The 20,221-nt window shown below is 45.3% G+C and overlaps 1 protein-coding gene across 1 annotated transcript in view; it reads right to left on the reverse strand.

The window, feature by feature from the left end:
• CEP85 (centrosomal protein 85) overlaps positions 1 to 20,221 on the reverse strand; it is a 413,787-nt gene that overhangs the window by 37,097 nt on the left and 356,469 nt on the right. The window contains exon 13 of the mRNA XM_086957634.1: positions 3,230 to 3,455. Within this exon, the coding sequence (XP_086813760.1) occupies positions 3,230 to 3,455 (226 nt within the window). The remainder of the gene's footprint in view (positions 1 to 3,229; positions 3,456 to 20,221) is intronic.

Consider the following 20,221-nt stretch of genomic DNA (forward strand, 5'->3'; position numbering starts at 1 on the left):
GGCCTGCAGGGTACCAACCCACCTATACCTTTTCTATCCAGAGGCTCTGACACTTAGCAAAGAGCCAATGTAACTTTAACGCTAATCACTAGTGCGAGTGCACAAAGTTTTATTAGTTTATCACAGTTACTTAAAACCATTGCTATAAAAACAGCATTAGCACATATATAAAAAATCAGCAATAACACATTTGTCATGTTTAGGATAAAAGAAAGAAAACAGAAACACAAAGCTGAGAAACTGCTCACTGAGCTTAGTGGCCGTTGTGCTTCTAAGAAAAACACAGTCTTGTAGTTACCGATATAAACATTTTGCTACGCAAAACCAAAATTAAATTTAATAAAAACGAAAAGTGCTATACCACGGGGGAAAAAAAAGTCTGTGATGAGTTTTTGAGGGGGAGGACGTGGGAGAGCGGGGGCCGAAGAAGGTGACAGAAGATTGTCCAAGAGTCTCATAAATTTTCCCGACCTTGCAAGCACTTGGATGTCAGTGGATGCGAATCAAAGAGCCGAAGCCTCCCAGCATGTCCTAATGCCCCATCTTAGATACAAGGGTTTTAAGAGAGACTTTCTTGGGGCAGATAGGGCCGGGCAACAACACAGGAGATGCAGCCATGACTCAGAGTGGTAATTGCACAGTCTGCAAACCCCCCTCCATTGTTGGAGCCTATCTGTTGAAAGCCGTTGAACGCAAGCCGAGAAGTCGCATGAACATAATGTTCTTCCGTGCCACTGCATTTAAGTTTTCCAGGAAATAGGCTTGCAGTTTCCCGGAAAGATACGAAGAGTTCAGTGGGAGCAAAATGGAAGATGTTTTTACGGAGTGCAAATCCATGCGATGGGAAATTAATTTGACCTGTCTATTGATGGTATTTTTCCAGGCTGAGTATGGAATGGAATCTAAAAAGAGGGATGAGTTGTCCATCTTTAGCACTCTTATGGCATTTGCAATCTGAGTGTTCCAAGGGTTGCCAGGACTGGAAAAGGTTTCTTTTCGGTGGGATTTTAAAGTGTTGTCACCGGCTTTTAATAGCCGTATGAAAAATTTGAGGGTATCGGCCTCACAGTAAATTGATGGTCTTTGTAGGCCCAGCTCCAAACGTAGTCTTGCTTGTGGAATGAAGCTTGGGAGGTGGAAGATTTTTTTATAGGTGGAGATTTGGGCGAGTTCAAGACTAGCAGAGCATGCCCCGGGAAAGGCCTGATGCCCATAGGTTAAGGCAGGAAGTAGAGTAGCTTTGATCACCTTCAAAATGGCTTCTGCGGAGGGACTGCACAGGGACAGGTTCAGCCGAGTCAGGGAGTATGTGATTGCTCCTGCTTTCTTTTGCATGGCAGCTAGATGAACTGTAGGTCTAGACGTCTCGTTGAACCAGACTCCCAAATAATTATATTTTACGGTTGTGTTGATCCTGGCAGGCCCGATGTTCCACCTTAAGCATTTCTTGTTCTTACATCTGCCAAATATCAGTACCTTGGTTTTTGCCTGATTGATTTTCAAGGCATTAGCGATGTTGTATATATGGAGCGTACTTAACGCTCGTTGGAGACCCGATTTGGCTTGGTCCATTATTACAATGTCATCCGCATATTGTAATATATGCAGGGACTTTTTACTAGGACTGAGTTTTGGCGGAAGGAGATTGCTGTTCTCTAAAAATGTTCCAAGATCAGCTGTATAAAGATTGAATAAGAGAGGGGCGAGAACGCAGCCTTGCTTTAGCCCGTCAGCGACACTAATTCTTGAAGAGACTGTCTTTGGGCCGGTTTTGATTTGCACCCATGTGTTCTTGTGCAGTGAGATGAGTGCTCTTAGGAGGCTCTGCGGAATCCCCCACTTGTTCAATTTCCTCCACAAGGTGTTCCGAGACACTTTGTCAAAAGCCGCGCTGTAGTCAACAAAGCAGCAGTAAAGTGGAAATGTTTTGTTTGGGCAGCTTGTTGACTCAGGATGGCTAGAGTGGTGATATTGTCTATTGTGGAGGCCGATGCCCGAAACCCCGTTTGGTAGTATGGTATTATGTTGTTGTCAGCAACCCATTTTTCAAGCACCCTAAGAAGACATTGTGCGTATGCCTTTGCCTCAAGGTCTAACAGTGCGATGAGTTGGTAATTAGCCGGGAGCATGGGATCTCCTTTCTTGAATATGGGGCATAGAATCGAGCCTAACCATGAGTCTGGTAGCTGGCAAGTCCTGAACACGTTGTTGTATAGAGGAGTCAAGTGGGCCGCCCACTCTTCCAGGGCACATTTAAATATCCCAGCCAGAAGGCCGTTGGGCCCTGGAGCACCGTCATTTTTCATATTTCGCAGATGCTTGGAGACCTCGGCTGCAGTGGTCAGCTCATGAGTTTCTGTTTGAGTGGATTCAACACGATCTTCTAGTCAGATCACCACTGGGTCCGAGGTATCACTGCGATATAGTTGGGACACGTGCAGGGCCCAGTCTTCTTCGCAAACCGCGTTTCCTCTCATCTTGTTTGTGGAACGGAGTTTGTTCATGTAATCACTGGTGCCCCAGAGATTTAGAAGCAAGCAACTATTTAATCTCACACTCTTTGTACAAAGGGTTCTATCTGTTCCAAAAGGACTGAAGGTGTTAATGAAATGGTTCTCCTCAGACAATCAAAATAACCTGCTAATACCATTTGGTTTCATGTGTACTCCACTGGAGCACTGACCCTTGCCTCACATTGGTATGACATCCAGCATTAGGCTGTATCAGAATATTGGTGACAGCCTACAATTCACCAATCCCCCCTCCCTCACCCTCACACTTCCATCACTTGGCAAGTCAGCTGATATACTTTCGGAAGCCACTCACTTATATCCCATATCAGTAAACAGTTGGTCAGAGGGTGAAGCTTTCCATGTGTGTTTGCCTATTCAGTCACTGGGGTCTTCGGCCTGTATTTTTCCAGTATTCAGAGAAGATCAGTGAGTTAAAGGAAGATTGGTTCTGCACTGTGTGCATTTAAAGCACAATCAGATTATTGGTGAGAAATGAGGTATACAGGGAGGGATGGGAGGGGGTAGCTTGGGGCTATGGTGTAAAGGGTACACTAAACACACAGAGCACAGAGGTTGGGGTAATATGGGCATGTTCAGATATTTGGAAGAGGGGCTGTTTTCTGCTAATAAACAGTATATAAACAAGAAATGAGGTTTGAGATTTTGGATTTGTACAAATCCGGTTATACAGTGTACACCTTTCCTTGCCCACTTACAGTGTATGCCGAGCAGCAGCGACAGGTTGGGGTCCGTGCCCTGTGATCTTTGAAAGATGGTGCTGCAGACAGACTGCAGATCTTGCAAACACCAGAACATGTCTCGATACAGTTTCTTCAGTAGGTTTGTAGTATCATCGGGAGGCACGGAGTCATGGTTATGTTGTTCCAGCTGCTCCTGTAAAGTCAGGTTCTTTTCAATCAAATCCTGGTTCTGAGAAGAGAGCTAGAAAATGAAAACTACATGTAAGACCACAGGAATACATTGAAGGAGAGAGAACGAGAGAGATTGCCAATATAATAATCTAAAAGAAACCATAGGTTAATGCTAATAATCATATCAATGCAACATTAAGGTTACAGAGAGGACCCCACCATGCCAGTGTAACTGTTTTGTACAGAACTGGCATCTGCTGTGGAAGTACAATAGCCCTGCCACACAGATTCCAGTCATGGCAGCGTAGTGTTAGCTTTGGAGACATGACAAAGGTAAAATACCAACAGACATCCTGGCTTGTCATACCAGAGTTACACTTGTGCCACCACCCCCCCCCCCCCCCCCCCCCCCCCCACCAAGAGGATGCAACTTTTCGATTAAGCCTTGCCTCAGTACGGAAAAGTCCCTTGCTCGTAATCCTAGTTATCAGTCATTGGTACTCTGTCCTAATCCATAAGCAGTAGAGAAACCATGTGATGGGAGTCACAAAACACAATTTTAATAAAATTATTTGAAGTACAATTAGAAAAGATTCCTACAAAGAACAATTATTTTCAGCATATGCTGTTTTTCTTTATTGTTTTAAAACCATTCCAATGATCAAAATTAATAACAGTATTTGGCTGAACACATCAATGAATAAAACCTGCTTAAAACAAATTAAAAGACAAACCTGGGGCCTCCAATGAGCAAAGAGCATATTGTACTAAATGGAAATGCGTCGAGAGGCACCACCCCGAGAGGCCTGGGGACCACGGGGGTCGACATTTGCCGGTTCCCACATGTGGGGCACACACCTTGGATTTAGGAAGTGCCTGCTTCCAGGACCCATCCATGGGTCTTTTTTGCCAACAGAACATTATTGCACCAGTAAGGATTGCTGACGGTGACTACATTTCCCAAAATGCACGGCGCAGACTCAATCAGAGCAGCCCATTAGGGGGCGTGCCATCAACACAGATAAGGGAGAAAACGCCAACAGCAGGTATATATATATATATATCTTGCTCCTTGCTTGTCCCGGTAAATGAGGGGCACTCTAACACACACCCGGCTTCAAGCACAAGCCTTTATTGATAGGTACAGAAACGCCATGCTGCCAAATCCTTTCACTGTCAGGTTCACACTGCCTGACGCGTTTCGAATAGTTTCTTCCTCAGAGGCTGCGTGGAAAATGAAGAGTACCTGCTGTTGGCATTTTCTCCCTTATCTGTGTTGATGGCACGCCCCCTAATGGGCTGCTCTGATTGAGTCTGCGCCGTGCATTTTGGGAAATGTAGTCACCGTCAGTATATATATATATATATATATATATATATATATATATATATATAGATATATATATCAAACAGTCCATCCCCTATGCGGAATGCCTCAGGATGACACGCAACTGTAGCACCAGTGAAGGGCTATCTGAAGCAAAAAATAACTTATTCACGAGATTGAAAAAGAGAGGGTAGACTGACAAAACCTGCAAGACTGCCGAAATCAAGTGCAGCACTAAAAACCGACATGACCTACTGTTCCCAGAGGCAACAGAGTCAGTAACTACGACACAAGAAAGACAACCCCATAGGTTAATCACAGGTTTTAATCGCTACCATGCGAACCTTCGAAAAATACTCAGAAGGCACTGGCCCTTGGTCTGGAATGACACAACCATAGGGGATAGAATGGGTGATAAACCATTAGTGTCCTTTAGAAAAGCCAGATCAATGTGTCAGCAATTGATACGCAATGCCCCTGTTATCACAAAACAAAAAAAACTGGCTCCAATCACAAAAAGGTTTTAAAAAGTACGCCAAATGCAAGGCCTGCAGTCATGGAAGCAATACAACAAGCATAACAGTACCATTCAGAAGGAAACCCTACTCCTTCAGAGAGCATTACACATGTAAGACGGAATATGCCGTATATGTGCTCACATGTGTAGGGTCCACAATCCACCCAGTGCATGTCAGAATCCTGCAACACCTACAGGCAATCACGAATAAGGATCCATCCTACCCAGTAGCATGACATATCCATGAGATTCATGAAGGAGATTCTAAAGGTCTGACATATTTTGTCATTGACAGTATCCCCAAGAATGTGAGGGGCGGGAACCGCAAACTTGCGGTACGCCGCCTGGAATCCAGATATATTATTTTACTGAATTCTAAGATCCCCTCATGGCTTAATGCTGATGAAGCCCTAAGTATCCATATCTAGTGCAGCGTTTCCCCACCTTAGTACCCTTAACGACAACTACCCAGATTGCGCTATCACTGTAAATAATCTACACTATTTGTCATATGAAAACAAATCACACCCGTCAGTCCACACTGACACCATCACCTGAGCAAACCTAACGCAAACCCTGTTGCCTTCGATCACCGCAACCCGCCATGACACAGTGGCGATTAGTCACAATAATTTTGTACAAAGCGCACTTGCGCTGCAGCACGTCATTAACAATTGTGCAGAATTTGGGCTAGAGCTATTATCATTACTTGGGCAAACGATTTTAGCAAACCATGGGAGACATACACACTTGTAGTCTAACGCCGTTTTAGCTTACCGGCTCTAGGAGATGGAACTGGGCACATTGTAACTTGTTCTGACTCTGCCAACAGGCCGACAAACCGATCGTCGGTAAGCTCGACCCCTTACATTACCCGCTCCTAAATCAGACCCAATCACATACGTGACACGTTCCTCTCCCGTGAAACACCAAACTTTCCATGACGCTTTGGGAGACGCCACAGGTGAATCATTATACAACTGTCAAGCGGGAAAATGTAATGGAGTAAATACAGGGAATGTAATGACTAAACATCAATGTGTAAAAATAAGTGTGGCAAATTTAAGAAATTGTTTTAACAAAGGTATTTTAGACATGTTGTGAATGTTTAAAATAAGTGTGAAAATACGTGAATCATTAGTTAACAAACCCGCCAAAAATGTAATAGGCATGTTAACAGTCACGTCAACACGAGGGTGGAACCACGTCACCTTGGCAACAAGTGAATGCCAATTAGTTATGTTAATTGTAACTCATGTGACAATGTGATATGTATATAACGCGCACTATTCAGTGGTCAGATGTTAGTGAGCAAGGCGGGAGTAGCCGCCGAAACGCGTCTGAGCAGAAGCTGATTTGAGAAATAAAAACGCTTGAATTAAGATACACGGAGTCAGCGCCTTCTTTGATGATCAAGATTGGTTTGGTGGATATATATATATATATTCCACTGCTTGGCTCGCTTCCCCTTCGCTAGGCGCTCCTTGGTTCTCGGTCGCGTTTCTCCTGCGGTTGAGCCAACCGCTGTTAATTTGCACAGGATCTCCCCGGTCCCGGGGAGGGGTGGAGTCGCTGAAAGACGGAACTGACACGCTTTTTTCAGTAGTGGTTGTTTATTTCATCAATCGTGTGGGGGTTTAAACAACAAAAATTAACCAACGCGTTTCGACAGCGTCCGCTGTCTTGATCACGGAAAAAAGCGTGTCAGTTCCGTCTTTCAGCGACTCCACCCCTCCCCGGGACCGGGGAGATCCTGTGCAAAATATATATATATATATATATATATATATATATATATACACGGTAATCCCGAGGCACTCACAGGCGGGTGCAGATTCCCACGCCGATACTCGCGGTAAAAATCGTGGCTCCAAATCACTTCCGTTAAGAAAACGTAACACGTACTCCAGGGGTAAGCGGCAAATATTTATTTAGCCCACAAACAAGTGTAACAGACGTGTTTCGGACAGAAGTCCTTCGTCAATGTTTACAGTTTTGACCGCCTGACAACATTATATATACGTCATCTGAGTGTAACTAACAACGGACCAGTACGATAGTACATGCGAGTATGGCAGCCATTTTGAAAAGGTTAGCAGTAAATATTTCACAATACCTTCCATACCATATCAGATATAGGATATAAGAGCCGCCATTGCCGGTGCGTGTTTGTCAATGTTGCCGTGTATCGGCATGTCACCGGCATTTTACACGTACATCATTAATTGGCCCATTTAGTTAGTACAGTCAATAAATGAGCACCCACAAAGTGATTAAGCATATATATGCAACTACAACAGGCATCAATGGCTATAGATATTTCAAATCATAATCAAATTACATTTCTCTGTGCGTTATGCACTGTGGACTAAATACCTAAAGAGAGAATGATGCTGTGTATCGGCTATTTAAGAAAATGCCAACATGCCTTTATCTTAATCCTAATTATAAAACATTAAAATTTATAAAAATTCTTGTCATCACTCCCTACAGGGCTGGAGGAAGAGGAAAGGAAAAGGAAACAAGGAGGATTAACACAATTATTTTAATAAATTCTGACACCTCACAATTCATTCCAAATTTGAAATCCAAATCATAACCTTCCACATGATATCCTATCAAATCGGCAGGGAGCATCTGCCGGACAGGAATTGAATCAACCAGCACTACAGTTTTTTAAGAAAGTATACATTCCCCTTTTAAATATGTTGGTTTTATCTCCCTAAATGGGCAGTAAGTTCTTCCCCACTATTGAGTCCTAGTGGGTGCTTTGTCTGCATATCAATAATATAACCGGACTCAAGTCTACGGAGACTCTGTATTCTGTCTCCCCCCCTAGGATTTTGGGGTATGTGATCCAAGCCAAAGTATTGTAACAGCTCCCTGTTACTTTGATGTACTTTGGCGAAGTGTCGAGCTACAGGATATGCAATATCTTTATTCATGATAGCTCTCTGGTGTTCTAAGATACGCATTTTCACATTTTTGATAGTACTCCCGATGTATTTGAGTCCACAGGGACAGATAAGACAGTAAACAACATTAGGGGGTTGTACATGTGATGAACTCCTTAATGGGCTTCGAATGGGACATCCCTGGAATCTTGTATGAGAATACCCGTTTGCTATTTTCACAAGCACGGCATTTCCCACATGGGAAAAATCCCTTCATGTCCTTAAGTGCCCCACTCACTTTTGGTTTTACTGGTGTGAGATGGTTGTGAACAATTTTGTCCTTAATAGATCTTAGTTTTCTAAAGGTTATTAGGGGTTTCACGGGCACATCATTCCCAATTATGGGATCAGTATGGAGGATGTGCCCGTTTTTTGAGAGTAGATTTCTTAGAATATTAGCTTGATCTGAAAAAGTCGTAATCATACGGAACTTATTGCTAATCTCAGATAATTGGTCTTTCTTGTTCTTACTCTCGTAGTTTTTACTGCTAACCTTTTCAAAATGGCCGCCATACTCGCATGTACTATCGTACTGATCCGTTGTTAGTTACACTCAGATGACGTGTATATATAATGTCAGGCGGTCAAAACTGCTTACCCTTGGAGTGCGTGTTACGTTTTCTTAACGGAAGCGATTTGGAGCCACGAAAAAATATATATATATATATATATCTCTTGTAGGTTCACCAAGAACCAGAGGTACCCAGAGCCAATAACTGAGCTGCACCTTGCAATGTTTTCATTGTGTACCAGTAATACAGCAATTCATTTGGTAAAAAATAAAGAGTGAAAATAGGTATCAAGGGCTCCTATGCATTTGCGAAATGGGAACAAGATATGGAGTTTAGACGCAGTGGTTATCTGCACATCGCTGAAGTTGTGAGTATCCATACTAGCATGTGAATTAGGAGTTATTCAAAATGACTATTTTTTACTTTATTTTGACACACAGTCTTACATCTGGAAGTAGAGATGCATAGAAAGACAATTTGTAATAACACTTGCTCTACTATTCTTTGTCCCCCTAAAATGATACCTCAATTGTGTGGGGAGGCCTAGAGCCTGCAACAGGAAAATGCCCTAAACGCAATGTGGACCCATCACATTTTTCCACTGAAATCTGACCCTTTTTTGGGAATGGGCCTAGCTGTGGATTTTGGGCCCTAGCTCAGCCAGCACATAGGGAAACCTAGCAAACCTGTACTTTTCTTAAATATAGACATCCAGGGGAATCTAGGGTGGGATGACGTGTGTGGCTCTCACCAGGTTCTGTTACCCAGAATCCCTTGCAAAGCTCAATATATTGCTTTAAAAAAAAAAAAATGATACCTCACTTGTGTGGGTAGACCTTGTGCCCGCGACAGGAAATGGCCCAAAACGTACTGTGAAGACATCGAAATGATCACAAAACGACCTGGTTTTGCAAGGGGGAGGGCGTGGGGGTAACCAGCATTTTTATGGCAGTGGGCTCTGCGGACATCTAGGGAACCCTACCAAACCCAGACATTTCTGAAAACTAAACACCCAGGGGAGTCCAGGGAGGTGTGGCTTGCATGGATACCACAAAGTTTTCTTACCCAGAATCCCCTGCAAACCTCTAATTTAGCTACAAATACATACAAATAAATAAAATCACATTTCTGTGTGGGAAAGTCATGGGATTACTGGCCCAACACAAATTACCTACCACATAGCGTTCCCCTAGGATTCCTGGTCATGGCCAAATGGCCTACCCAAACAAGTGAGAAAGCATCTTTATCAGGAGATCAAGGGAAACGCTAGGTGGCAATAAATTTGTGCCAGCACGGTGGTCCTTCAACTTTCCCACGCAGACATGTGAGGAAAATGTGATTTTATTCAGCGAAATTTGAGGTTTGCAGAGGATTCTGGGTAAGAAATTGCTGGGGGCCCATGCAAGCCACACCTCCCTGGACTCCTCTGGTGTCTAGTTGTTAATACTAGAGTGGCATTTTTAACTTACTGATAAGTAACTCCCTAGTATATGGTACAAGAGATACCCAGGGCTAGTAAGTTAAATGTCACTAGGGGACTGCAGAAAAAACGAGTTACTTACCTGTACACTGTGGTTCTCCAGTATTGATATCTTTCAAAGATTCACATGCTTGTATCTTCCCAGTCATCATGGTGAGAGTCTCGTGGTAGTTAGAAAAGAAGTACCATAGAAGTACATTGAAACCACCAAAAGGAAAGAAAAATGTTGACATTCGTAAGCATCTTTATGTAGGTCCAAACTTCGACCAATCAGACCAGCCCTAGACATCAGACCTCAGATTTCGCACACAAGTGTGCTTAGGTAAAGAAATAACATGAGATCAGAAGTGTCAAGCCTAGGTGTGGAGGAGGGAGAGTCGCACGTGAATCTATGAAAGATATCAATATTGGAGAACCACAGTGTACAGATAAGTAAATTGTTTTTTCTCCAGTATTGAATCTTTCATAGATTCACATGCTTGTATTAAAGTAGTTAGCAGTGTAATTCCATTAGTTTGCGACTAGGAGAAGACCGTCATATGCAATAAAAGACATACTGAAACATACTAATACATATGTATCATGAATCTAAGTAAATTATTAAATAGCAAATCTGTGAAAAACAAAATACACAAGAGAAATAGAATTGATAGATTTGAAAGATTGTACCTTAAGCAAACCGATGTCTCAGGACAGCGTGACCCACTGCCGCGTCCGCTTTCCATGCAGAGTCTAGGCAGTAATGCTCAGTGAATGTATGCACATTGGACCATGTTGCCGCTCTATAAATGGCTGGAAGAGATACACTGGCAAAGAAGGCTATAGAGGCTGCCATCTTCCTCGTGGAGGGCGCAGAAACTTTTGCAGATAGAGGTTTTCCAGCCAGCCTTGTTGTGGCAGAAAACAATCGCAGAGGAGATCCAACATGCAATACTGTTCCTTGAACGGCTTGACCCTTCCTTGGTGAAGTAAATGACACCAATAACTGATCAGATTTTCTGAAAGTCCTTGTTCTATGCATGTAGAACTTGATGCATTACTTAACATCCAAAGAGTGCAATGCTCTTTCCGCATCGGTTGAAGGATTCCCAAAGTACTTGGTAAGCACAACTGATTCATCCAAGTGAAATGAAGTTGGAACTTTAGAAATGAATAGAGGATTTGTTCTCAATAAAAGCTTGTCCAGTCTGAATTGAAGGAAAGGCACAGCTATTGTGAAAGCCTGCATTTCATTCGTCTAGGCGATGTGAGGGCTAAAAGGAGAGCCGTTTTCCATGAAACATATTTTAAATCAGCCTTGTGTATGGGCCCAAAAGGAGATTTCATCAATTGAGCTAGCACTGTTTAATTCCCACTGACCTGCAAGGCGCTTTAAGGGTGGGAAAACCCTGACGAGGCCCTTCATAAACTCCTTAACGATTCTTGTTGACCACAAAGAGTTCACCTGGATTTCTGAGAAACCTGGAAATTGCCACCAAGTGTACTTCGATTGATGAGTGAGCCAATTTTGATTTAGCTAACTGAAGTAAGTAAGGCAAAACCTGTTCCAGAGTTGAAAGTAAAGGATGCAAGTCTTTCTCTTCGCACCAATGGCAGAATCCCTTCCATTTTGCAGCATATGACCTATCAGTGGAAGGCGCTCTGGCCCGTTGGAGGATGGACCTGCAATCCGGAGTGATGCTTAAATCTGTGAATTCATAGTCATGAGGTTCCAAGTGGACAAACTTAGAGACTTTGAGGATGAGCAATTTGACCGTTCATTGAGAGTAGGTTTGGCAGTGGAGGAAAGAATGTGCAGAGATATCTAGCACAGGAGAAGCTCAGTGTACCAAAACTGCCTCGGCCCTGCCACAGCTATGAGAATGAGATTACATGGTTCCTTCTTCATCTTGTTCAACACTCTTGGAATGAGCGGAAACGGCGGGGACGCATAGGCGAATGTCCCTGTCCACTGCATCTGCAGAGTGTTCCTCGGAATGAAACCTGCTGCTGAACTTTTCGCACTTCCTGTTGCTTTCGGTCGCAAAAAGATCCAGTTTTGAAGTGCCCCACAATTTGAAGACTCGTTTCAGCTGTTCCACGTTTAACTCCCATTCACGACATCGGGAATTGGTTCTGCTTAGAAAATCCGCTCAATCGTTGTCCACGCCCCGAACATGCTCTATTGCAATGTTATGTTGTGATGAATTAGCCACCTCCAAATTTCCTGGGCCTGTTCTGATAAAGTGAGAGACCTGGTGCCCCCTTGATTGGCATGATAGAACATTGTTGTGGTGTTGTCGGTCCTTACTAGAACAGTGGATCCCTGGATTCTGGGAAGAAAAGCCTGCAGCCCTAGAAAAACTGCCCTTAGCTCCAAAAGATTGATGTGTAAACATGTTTCTTGAAGGGACCATTTCTGTGGGTTTGCAATTCCTGGAGATGCGCCCCCAACCGTCCATTGAAGCGCACGTTGACATAATATAATGACGCTGTGCTGGTTGGAACGAGAGGCCGGAAGAGATATTGGTTTCTTTTTCCCACAATGACAGATTGTTTCACTGTCAGAGAGAGAGAGATGATGTCCCTGAATGAGCCGTGCACCTGCATTCACTGCATGTCTAACTTCTCCTGGAGAGGGATCATGTGCAGCCGACACTTTGGAATCAACGCAGTGCACAATGACAGCATCCCCAGTAAGGACTTGAATACTCACACAGAAGTGGACTCTCTTGTGTGTAGAAGGGATGCTAGGAGCATTATCTTGAGCTTCCGTTCTGAAGTGGGATATGCCTTCATCGACTGTTTAGAAGCGCCCCTAGAAAAACACGCTTCTGGCTTGAATCAAATGAGACTTCTCCACGTTGAGTTGTAACCCCAGATACTTGAAGAGCCGCTGACAATCCAGCGTAGATATTTCTGGTAGAGTGAAATGTAGCTCCTTTTACTAGCCAGTCGTCCAGGTCGGGGTAAACCTGGTGTCCCTGTCTTCTCAGAAAAGCTGCTACCGGAGCCATATAATTCATGAAAACTCTGGGAGCTGAGCAAAGGCCGAATGGCAAAACTTTGAACTGGTAGTGATCCCCAGCCAGACAAATTCTAGGGTGTGACTGTGTTGGATGATGTCCAGCAGCCATTTGTCCTTCGTGATGGTTTGTCATGGATTTAGGAATGGAGACAGCTGATGGGACCAAAGATGTTGAAAACTAGATGAGGTGGCTGGCGAAAGACAAACGTCACTGACATCTTGAGGAATCCTGCAATTTTCCTTGTCCTGCAGGCTTGCGTCTAGCTGATTGCATGACATGTTGGAGGCACAAAACTGTTGCTGTCCTCCATATTCTGGTCTGTAACTCTGTTGCCTATATGGTTGATATCTGTATGATTGGTAAGATGGTCTTTGCTGGAACTGGCCTTTATCTCGGACTGAAACCCCTTTGTTGCAGCGTGCCCAAGGAACGTGCAGTCTCAGTATCCTTTTTGATGCCCAGTAGCTCTTCGTCTACATGTTTTCCAAAAATATTTTCTCCATCGACGGGCATGTCCAACACTTTTGATTGAACTTCGAGGCGGAAAGACGTCACCCTAAGCCAGCCCTGACTTCGAAGTAGTCGCCGGAGGAGGGGAAGGCGACGGTCAAGAACGGGAGGATTGTGGCTCCCTCTTCACCAAGAAGAGGGTCCGGATTCTGAGTGAGCTCACCCTCCTTGGGTTGATCGTCTGCTTCACTCTCGATGTAATCATCCTGGATTGTAATGCATCAAGGAGCCTGTCTCTCAACCTGCGCAACAGGTGGTGGTGTAACCCTGGTGGAGGCGGAGCAACTTGAATATTTGGACCGCCGGGTGTCAAAGGAACCGGAGCGTGAGAGTCGGGAAATCTTTTATAATAGTCATTTAACATATGTCTAAGGTCATTGACCAGGGAGACTGGGACCAACATGGAATCTCTCCAAACCGCCTGACGCTCTTCATAAGCCTCATAAGGATTGTAGTCTCGAAAAGAGTTGTAACATTGGGCCGGAGAGCGACCTGAAAAAGAAGAATCCCCTTCTATATATTCTGATTGTCCTTGCGCTTCCTCTTCCTCATCAGTGTCCATGCATTTGACTCTGAGTTGTGAGGGACAGTAAGCGGGACCAAAAAGACTTTCATCCCCTGAGTCCTCCGTATCAAGAAGGTGAGGGAAGCAATGGTGAAATCTTGGGTAAAGGTGACTATCCTGGTGATTTTGGAACCAAATGGAGACTTTTAGTATCCTGTTTTTGATCCGCCGTCAACGACGGAAGACGCCGGATCGAATATGCTACTTACCAGTATGCATCTGTTCTTGGCATGTAGGGCTGCTGACATTTTCTTTGGGTTCAAGACACGTTTCCGTTACGGCTTGATGGCACCAATGATGAGAACAGGGCCATCCTGGTGAGTACCAGCCAAGGGTCCCATTGGTGGTGCGCCCCTGAGGTGCCATCTCGACTTTCTCACCTTTTTCTGTTGTCATTTAAGGTGATTGTGGGTTTTGTGTTAGTCTAAGTTTGTTGATCAGAGTTGGGCTGTTTTTATAACGGCAGTAGACTGAGACATCCCCTACTCTAAATCTCTATAAGAAGAGAATTCTGGTGTAATTCATATACAACTAGTGATGTCTGCAGATCAATAGATGAGAACTGCCTTGAACACTAGGTCATTTGTATTTTGATGCTGCTGACATTCATATCTGTGCATAGATCGCCGCCTAGCGTTGGGTCCGGATGATCGCACATTGTGGTCCTGGAAGAGTCTTCGAAGTATCACAAGATAGGTGGCTCCTCCCCTGAACTACAGTGCGCATGGGCATCGACTCCATCCTCAGATTGTTTTTAGCCATTGTGGCCAAGATGGAGTGAACTAAGTGAATGATGACCATGCTAGAAGTATGTGTGAATGCTGCAGCCGCTACAGGCGCTGGGGAGGAGGGCGGCGATATGAATGTCAGCAGCCCTACATGCCAAGAACAGATGCATACTGGTAAGTAGCATATTCGGTTCGAGACATGTGGGCTGCTGAATTCATATCTGTGCATAGAATACATAGCAGTCCCTCCATTAACGGCGGCCGCCCGTGCCAGCTGCAGCAGTTTGGAAAAGTGTTTTTAGAACAGCCTGCCCTACAGCTGCCTGCTGTTTGGAGTGCACATCAACACAGTAATGTTTTGTAAATGTGTGTGTGGTAGACCATGTGGCTGCTCTACATATGTCTTCCAAAGGAATATTTCCAAGGAAAGCCATGGAGGCCCCCAACTTTCGGGTGGAGTGGGCCCGTGGTGGAATGGTGAGAGTGCGCTTGGCTTTCTGATAGCAGATCTGAATACATTTAACGATCCACCTGGCTATACCAGCCTTGGAAATGGGGTTACCTTTGTGTTGTGGCGCAAAGGCAACAAAGAGTTGTTTAGTCTTCCTAAAATCTTTGGTCCTATCAATGTAATACATTAGGGCCCTTTTGACGTCAAGTGTGTGGAGCATTCTCTCCGCCAGTGACTCTGGATTTTGGAAGAACACAGGTAGTTCTATAGTCTGGTTGATATGGAATGAGATACTACCTTAGGAAGGAATTTAGGGTTAGTGCGAAGCACCACCCTGTAGGAATGAATTTGAATAAATGGCTCTTGGATAGTTAGTGCCTGGAGTTCACTAACTCGTCGTAGCAACGTAATCGCTATAAGGAAAGCCACTTTCCATGTCAAGAATTGAATCTCGCAGGAATGCAGTGGTTCAAAAGGGGGACCCATCAGCCTGGTGAGGACCACATGGAGGTTCCACTCCGGAGCTGGTGGCGTCCGCGGAGGAATGACTCGTTTGAGTCCTTCCAGAAAGGCTTTAATGGCAGGCACCCTGAAAAGTGAGAAGTGCTGTCTGTTTTGGAGATAAGCAGCCATTGCGGATAAATGTATACGAATGGAAGCATAGGCCAGATTACATTTGAACAGATGTAAGAGATAACAAATGATGTTTTGAATAGAAGCATCCAGCGGGTTAATGTTGTGGTCTGCACAATAAATGACAAACCGCTTCCACTTCGTCGCATAGCATGCTCTGGTGGTGGGCTTTCTTGCCTCCCGGATGATGTCCATACAGTCAGGAGGTAAGTTGAGGTAGACAAACTCTAAGACCTCAGGAGCCAGATCGCCAGGTTGAGCTGTTGCGGATCTGGATGCTGAATGTCGCCATGGCTCTGCGTCAAAAGCCTGGGTGTGAGGCGCAGCCTTTGATGCGGTACCACGGACAGTTCCAGAAACGTGGTGTACCATGGTTGGCGAGCCCACGTCGGAGCAACCAGGATGAGAGTCATCGAGTGTTGCTTCAGTTTGCGTGCCACCAGCGGTATTAGAGGTGCTGGGGGAAAAGCGTACACAAATTTGCCTGACCAGTTCATCCATATCGCATTGCCTTGCGACTGTGGGTGTGAAAACCTGGCGGCAAAGCTTCGGCATTTTGCGTTCTCCTTTGTGGCGAACAGGTCTATCTCTAGATGACCCCACCTTTGGAAGTACGGGTGGAGTACTGATGGATGCATCTCCCACTCGTGCATTTGGTGGCTGTACCTGCTGAGCAGGTCCGCCATCTGATTGTCTTTGCCTGGGAGGTGTTCTTCCATGAGGAAGATGTTTCTCTGAATGGCCCACTTCCACATGCTCTGAGCCAGATGAGACAACTGTGGAGAGTGTTCCTCCCTGCTTCTGAATGTAGTACATGGCCGTCATGTTGTCCGTCCGGATCAACACGACCTTGTTGCACAGATGTACTTTGAAGGCTTTTAGTGCCATGAAGATCGCCATCAGTTCCAGAACATTGATGTGCATCTTCCTTTGCTGTGGTGTCCATAGTCCCTGCACAGTGTAATGGAGTACATGAGCTCCCCATCCCTGGAGAGAAGCGTCCGTCGTCAGGATGATCTGTGGCACAGGCTCTTGGAACGGTCGTCCCTTGCAAAGGTTTTGTGGATTCCACCAAAGAGTTGTATGCCCGACCGCTCACCAACACTAGGTCTTTCAACTGTCCGTGAGCCTGAGTCCACTGACGTGCTAAGCACTCCTGAAGCGGACGCATATGCAGTCTTGCGTGCAGGACTATGGAGATGCAGGAGGCCATCATGCCTATCAACTGCATGAACACTCGCGCTGGAAGAGAGTGTTGAGGTCTGAATCTTTGTATCAGCGATTGAATGCTGTTGACCCTCACTGAATTTGGCTGTGCTGTGGCTGCCAGTGTATTTATCGTCGCACCCAGATACTGCCGTATGTGGGCGGGTTGCAGGTGGGACTTTGGGGTAATTCAGTGAGAATCCCAGATCGTGAAGAAGGTGAATCGTGTGGGACATGTGGGCGGCACACTGCTGGGCTGACTCTGCCTGAATGAGCCAGCCGTCCAGATAAGGGTAGACGTGAATGTTTAGTCTTAGGTGCGCCGCCCCTGTCGCCAGGCACTTCGTAAACACCCTGGGTGCCGTGGTGACCCCGAAAGGCAAAACCTTGAGCTGGTAATGTTGGTTTTGGATGGTGAACCGGAGGTATTTTTTGTGTGACGGGTGCAGCGGAATGTGAAAATACGCATCCTTCAGATCTAAAGTTGCGAGAAAATCCCCCTGACTGAGCAATGGGAGTACTTGCTGCAGGGTCAGCATGTGAAAGTGCTCCGATAGAATGTACTGATTGAGGGGTCTGAGGTCCAGTATGGGTCTGAGGGACCCGCCTTTTTTTGGTATCAAGAAGTACAGTGAGTAAACTCCTGTGCCTCTTTCTTCCACAGGCACGAGCTCGATTGCCCCTTTTTGCAGCATGACTAGGACCTCCTGCTGCAATAAGTGCAAATGCTCGGCGGACATAGGACGGTGTCTTGGGGGTATGTTGGGTGGAGTGGATGTTAACTCCAGACAATAACCGTACTGTATAAGCTGTGTGACCCACCTGTCTGTGGTGATGGATTTCCAGACTGGCAGGAACTGTTGAAGTCTTCCCCCGACCGGTGTTGCGTGGTCGGGGGGCAGTGACAAGACCACGGGGGATCTGGAGTTTTTGTTTCCACGACCCCAGATCCTTTTGAAGCGTTTCAGCCCCAATATCAGTCTGAGTTAGCTCTTCGCTCGAGCTATCTTCCATGGCCCCAAAGGCCCCATCGTCGTCTCCTACCTCGTCGACGACTTCTTCCGCTTCGAGCATTTCAGCGTCCGCGTCGTAGTTGTAGTCTACCTCCGACGAGGGATTCAACAGGTTTTCACTAACTTCCCGGTCAGCTCCCTCATCATCCCCGGCATCGAAAATGTCCAAAGGCGCCGGTGCAGTCTGCTGGGCCTCCTGGCGCGCAGCGCGTCGATGCTTCCGCGACTTCTTGGATCGAAAACGGGAACAAGCCATGCAACTGGCTTCATCATGATCCGGCGACAGACACTTGTTGCACACCGGGTGGACGTCGATGTGGGGATACTTGGAGTTGCACACGGGACATCTCTTGAACGGACTCCGTTCCATGATGATCAGTCGATAGGGTCTGTGGCGTCGACTGGGCCCTCCGCGTCGAAAGCACGAGGTTCTCAGGAATCCGGCTCGGAACCGAGCTGGAAGAATCGGGCACCGAACGCAAGACTATACAGACGAAAAAACTAAAAGCCTTTTGGCCTTAAGAAAGATTATATCGATTCCGACTAGAGTGAACCAATAGACATCCGAACCCAATGGCGGAAAAAAACAATCTGAGGATGGAGTCGATGCCCATGCGCACTGTAGTCCAGGGGAGGAGCCACCTATCTCGTGATACTTCGAAGACTCTTCCAGGACAACAATGTGCGATCATCCGGACCCAACACTAGGCGGCGATCTATGCACAGATATGAATTCAGCAGCCCACATGCCTCGAACAGTGATCTTTGTCGATACTGATCTACGACGATTATGTGTCAGGACTACAAAAGCTAAGAAAGCTTGCACCCCAGAGAACCCAGCTGCCAAGAAAGCCTGCCTGCCACTGGATGCCTCAGTGCTCCCCAAGAGACAAAGTCCTGACCTACAACAAGGTGTCCCCCAAGTCCAGGGACCCGTGGCTGACATAAAAGTGGACCGTGGGTCCCCTACAAGAAAGTTACTAACCTGTAAATAACTGCTGAGACTGCTGTAAATGGGATACAGTTTGCCAGTAGTGACCAGACCTGCCCGGGACTCCACTGAGGGTGATAAGAGTCCAGAGATGACCCATGACGTTCTTGAACTCAAGGGTGGCCCCAGGATGACTCCACACATCTCTTCAGCATCAGGACCACCTTTTTACTAGACCACGATAAGGGACAGAAATATGGGAAGGACCCCGAGATTGCTGGACCAGAAAGGTAACTGTTTCCAGCAACATAGTGGTCCAGGTGACTGGCTCCCAACCATTTGCGGCCGGTCCAAAATAGTTTTAGTAGTAGTTGTAGTGTGCTTGCTCAAAACAGATAAGCTACATACAACAATTTACTGCATTCTGAATATTGAACTACAGTACATTATATGAACTTTGAATAATCTCTTGTCTGGTTAGAATTTTGTTGTTTTGGTGTCTATTTAAGGATAAAATTATATCCAATTTTTATAAAAAGATGTTTTATTATGTTGTATTTTTTCTAACTTATTAACTGTTACTTACTAACTTATTAATTTCCTATTACCGGTTTCGGTATTTCTAAATGCTACCCAAGACTGAGCTAAGGATTGTGTTAAAGAGCTTAACTGGACCCGATACAGACTGTGAAAGTTATTATATGATGATGTCATATCGCATCGGTCACAGGACAACACGTGTACGAGCAGAACCCCAGACTATGCGGCACTGGCACCGATTAAAAGATTCTACCGATACTAGCCTGTACAAAGAAATCACGACCCAAACTACTTTTTATAAGATATTTTAAGAACGAGTGCAACTGCCATAAACTGTGCTGCAATCAGCTAATCAGAAGGGGTAAACATAGGACGCTATAATACTTACCGTGACTGGATCTGATAAACCAATCCCACAATTAGATGTCTAAGGCTAACACGTGTCGATATCTATAAGAAGA

Source organism: Lissotriton vulgaris, chromosome 2_1 (genome assembly GCF_964263255.1).
Source record: "Lissotriton vulgaris chromosome 2_1, aLisVul1.2, whole genome shotgun sequence".
Lineage (NCBI taxonomy): Eukaryota > Metazoa > Chordata > Amphibia > Caudata > Salamandridae > Lissotriton > Lissotriton vulgaris.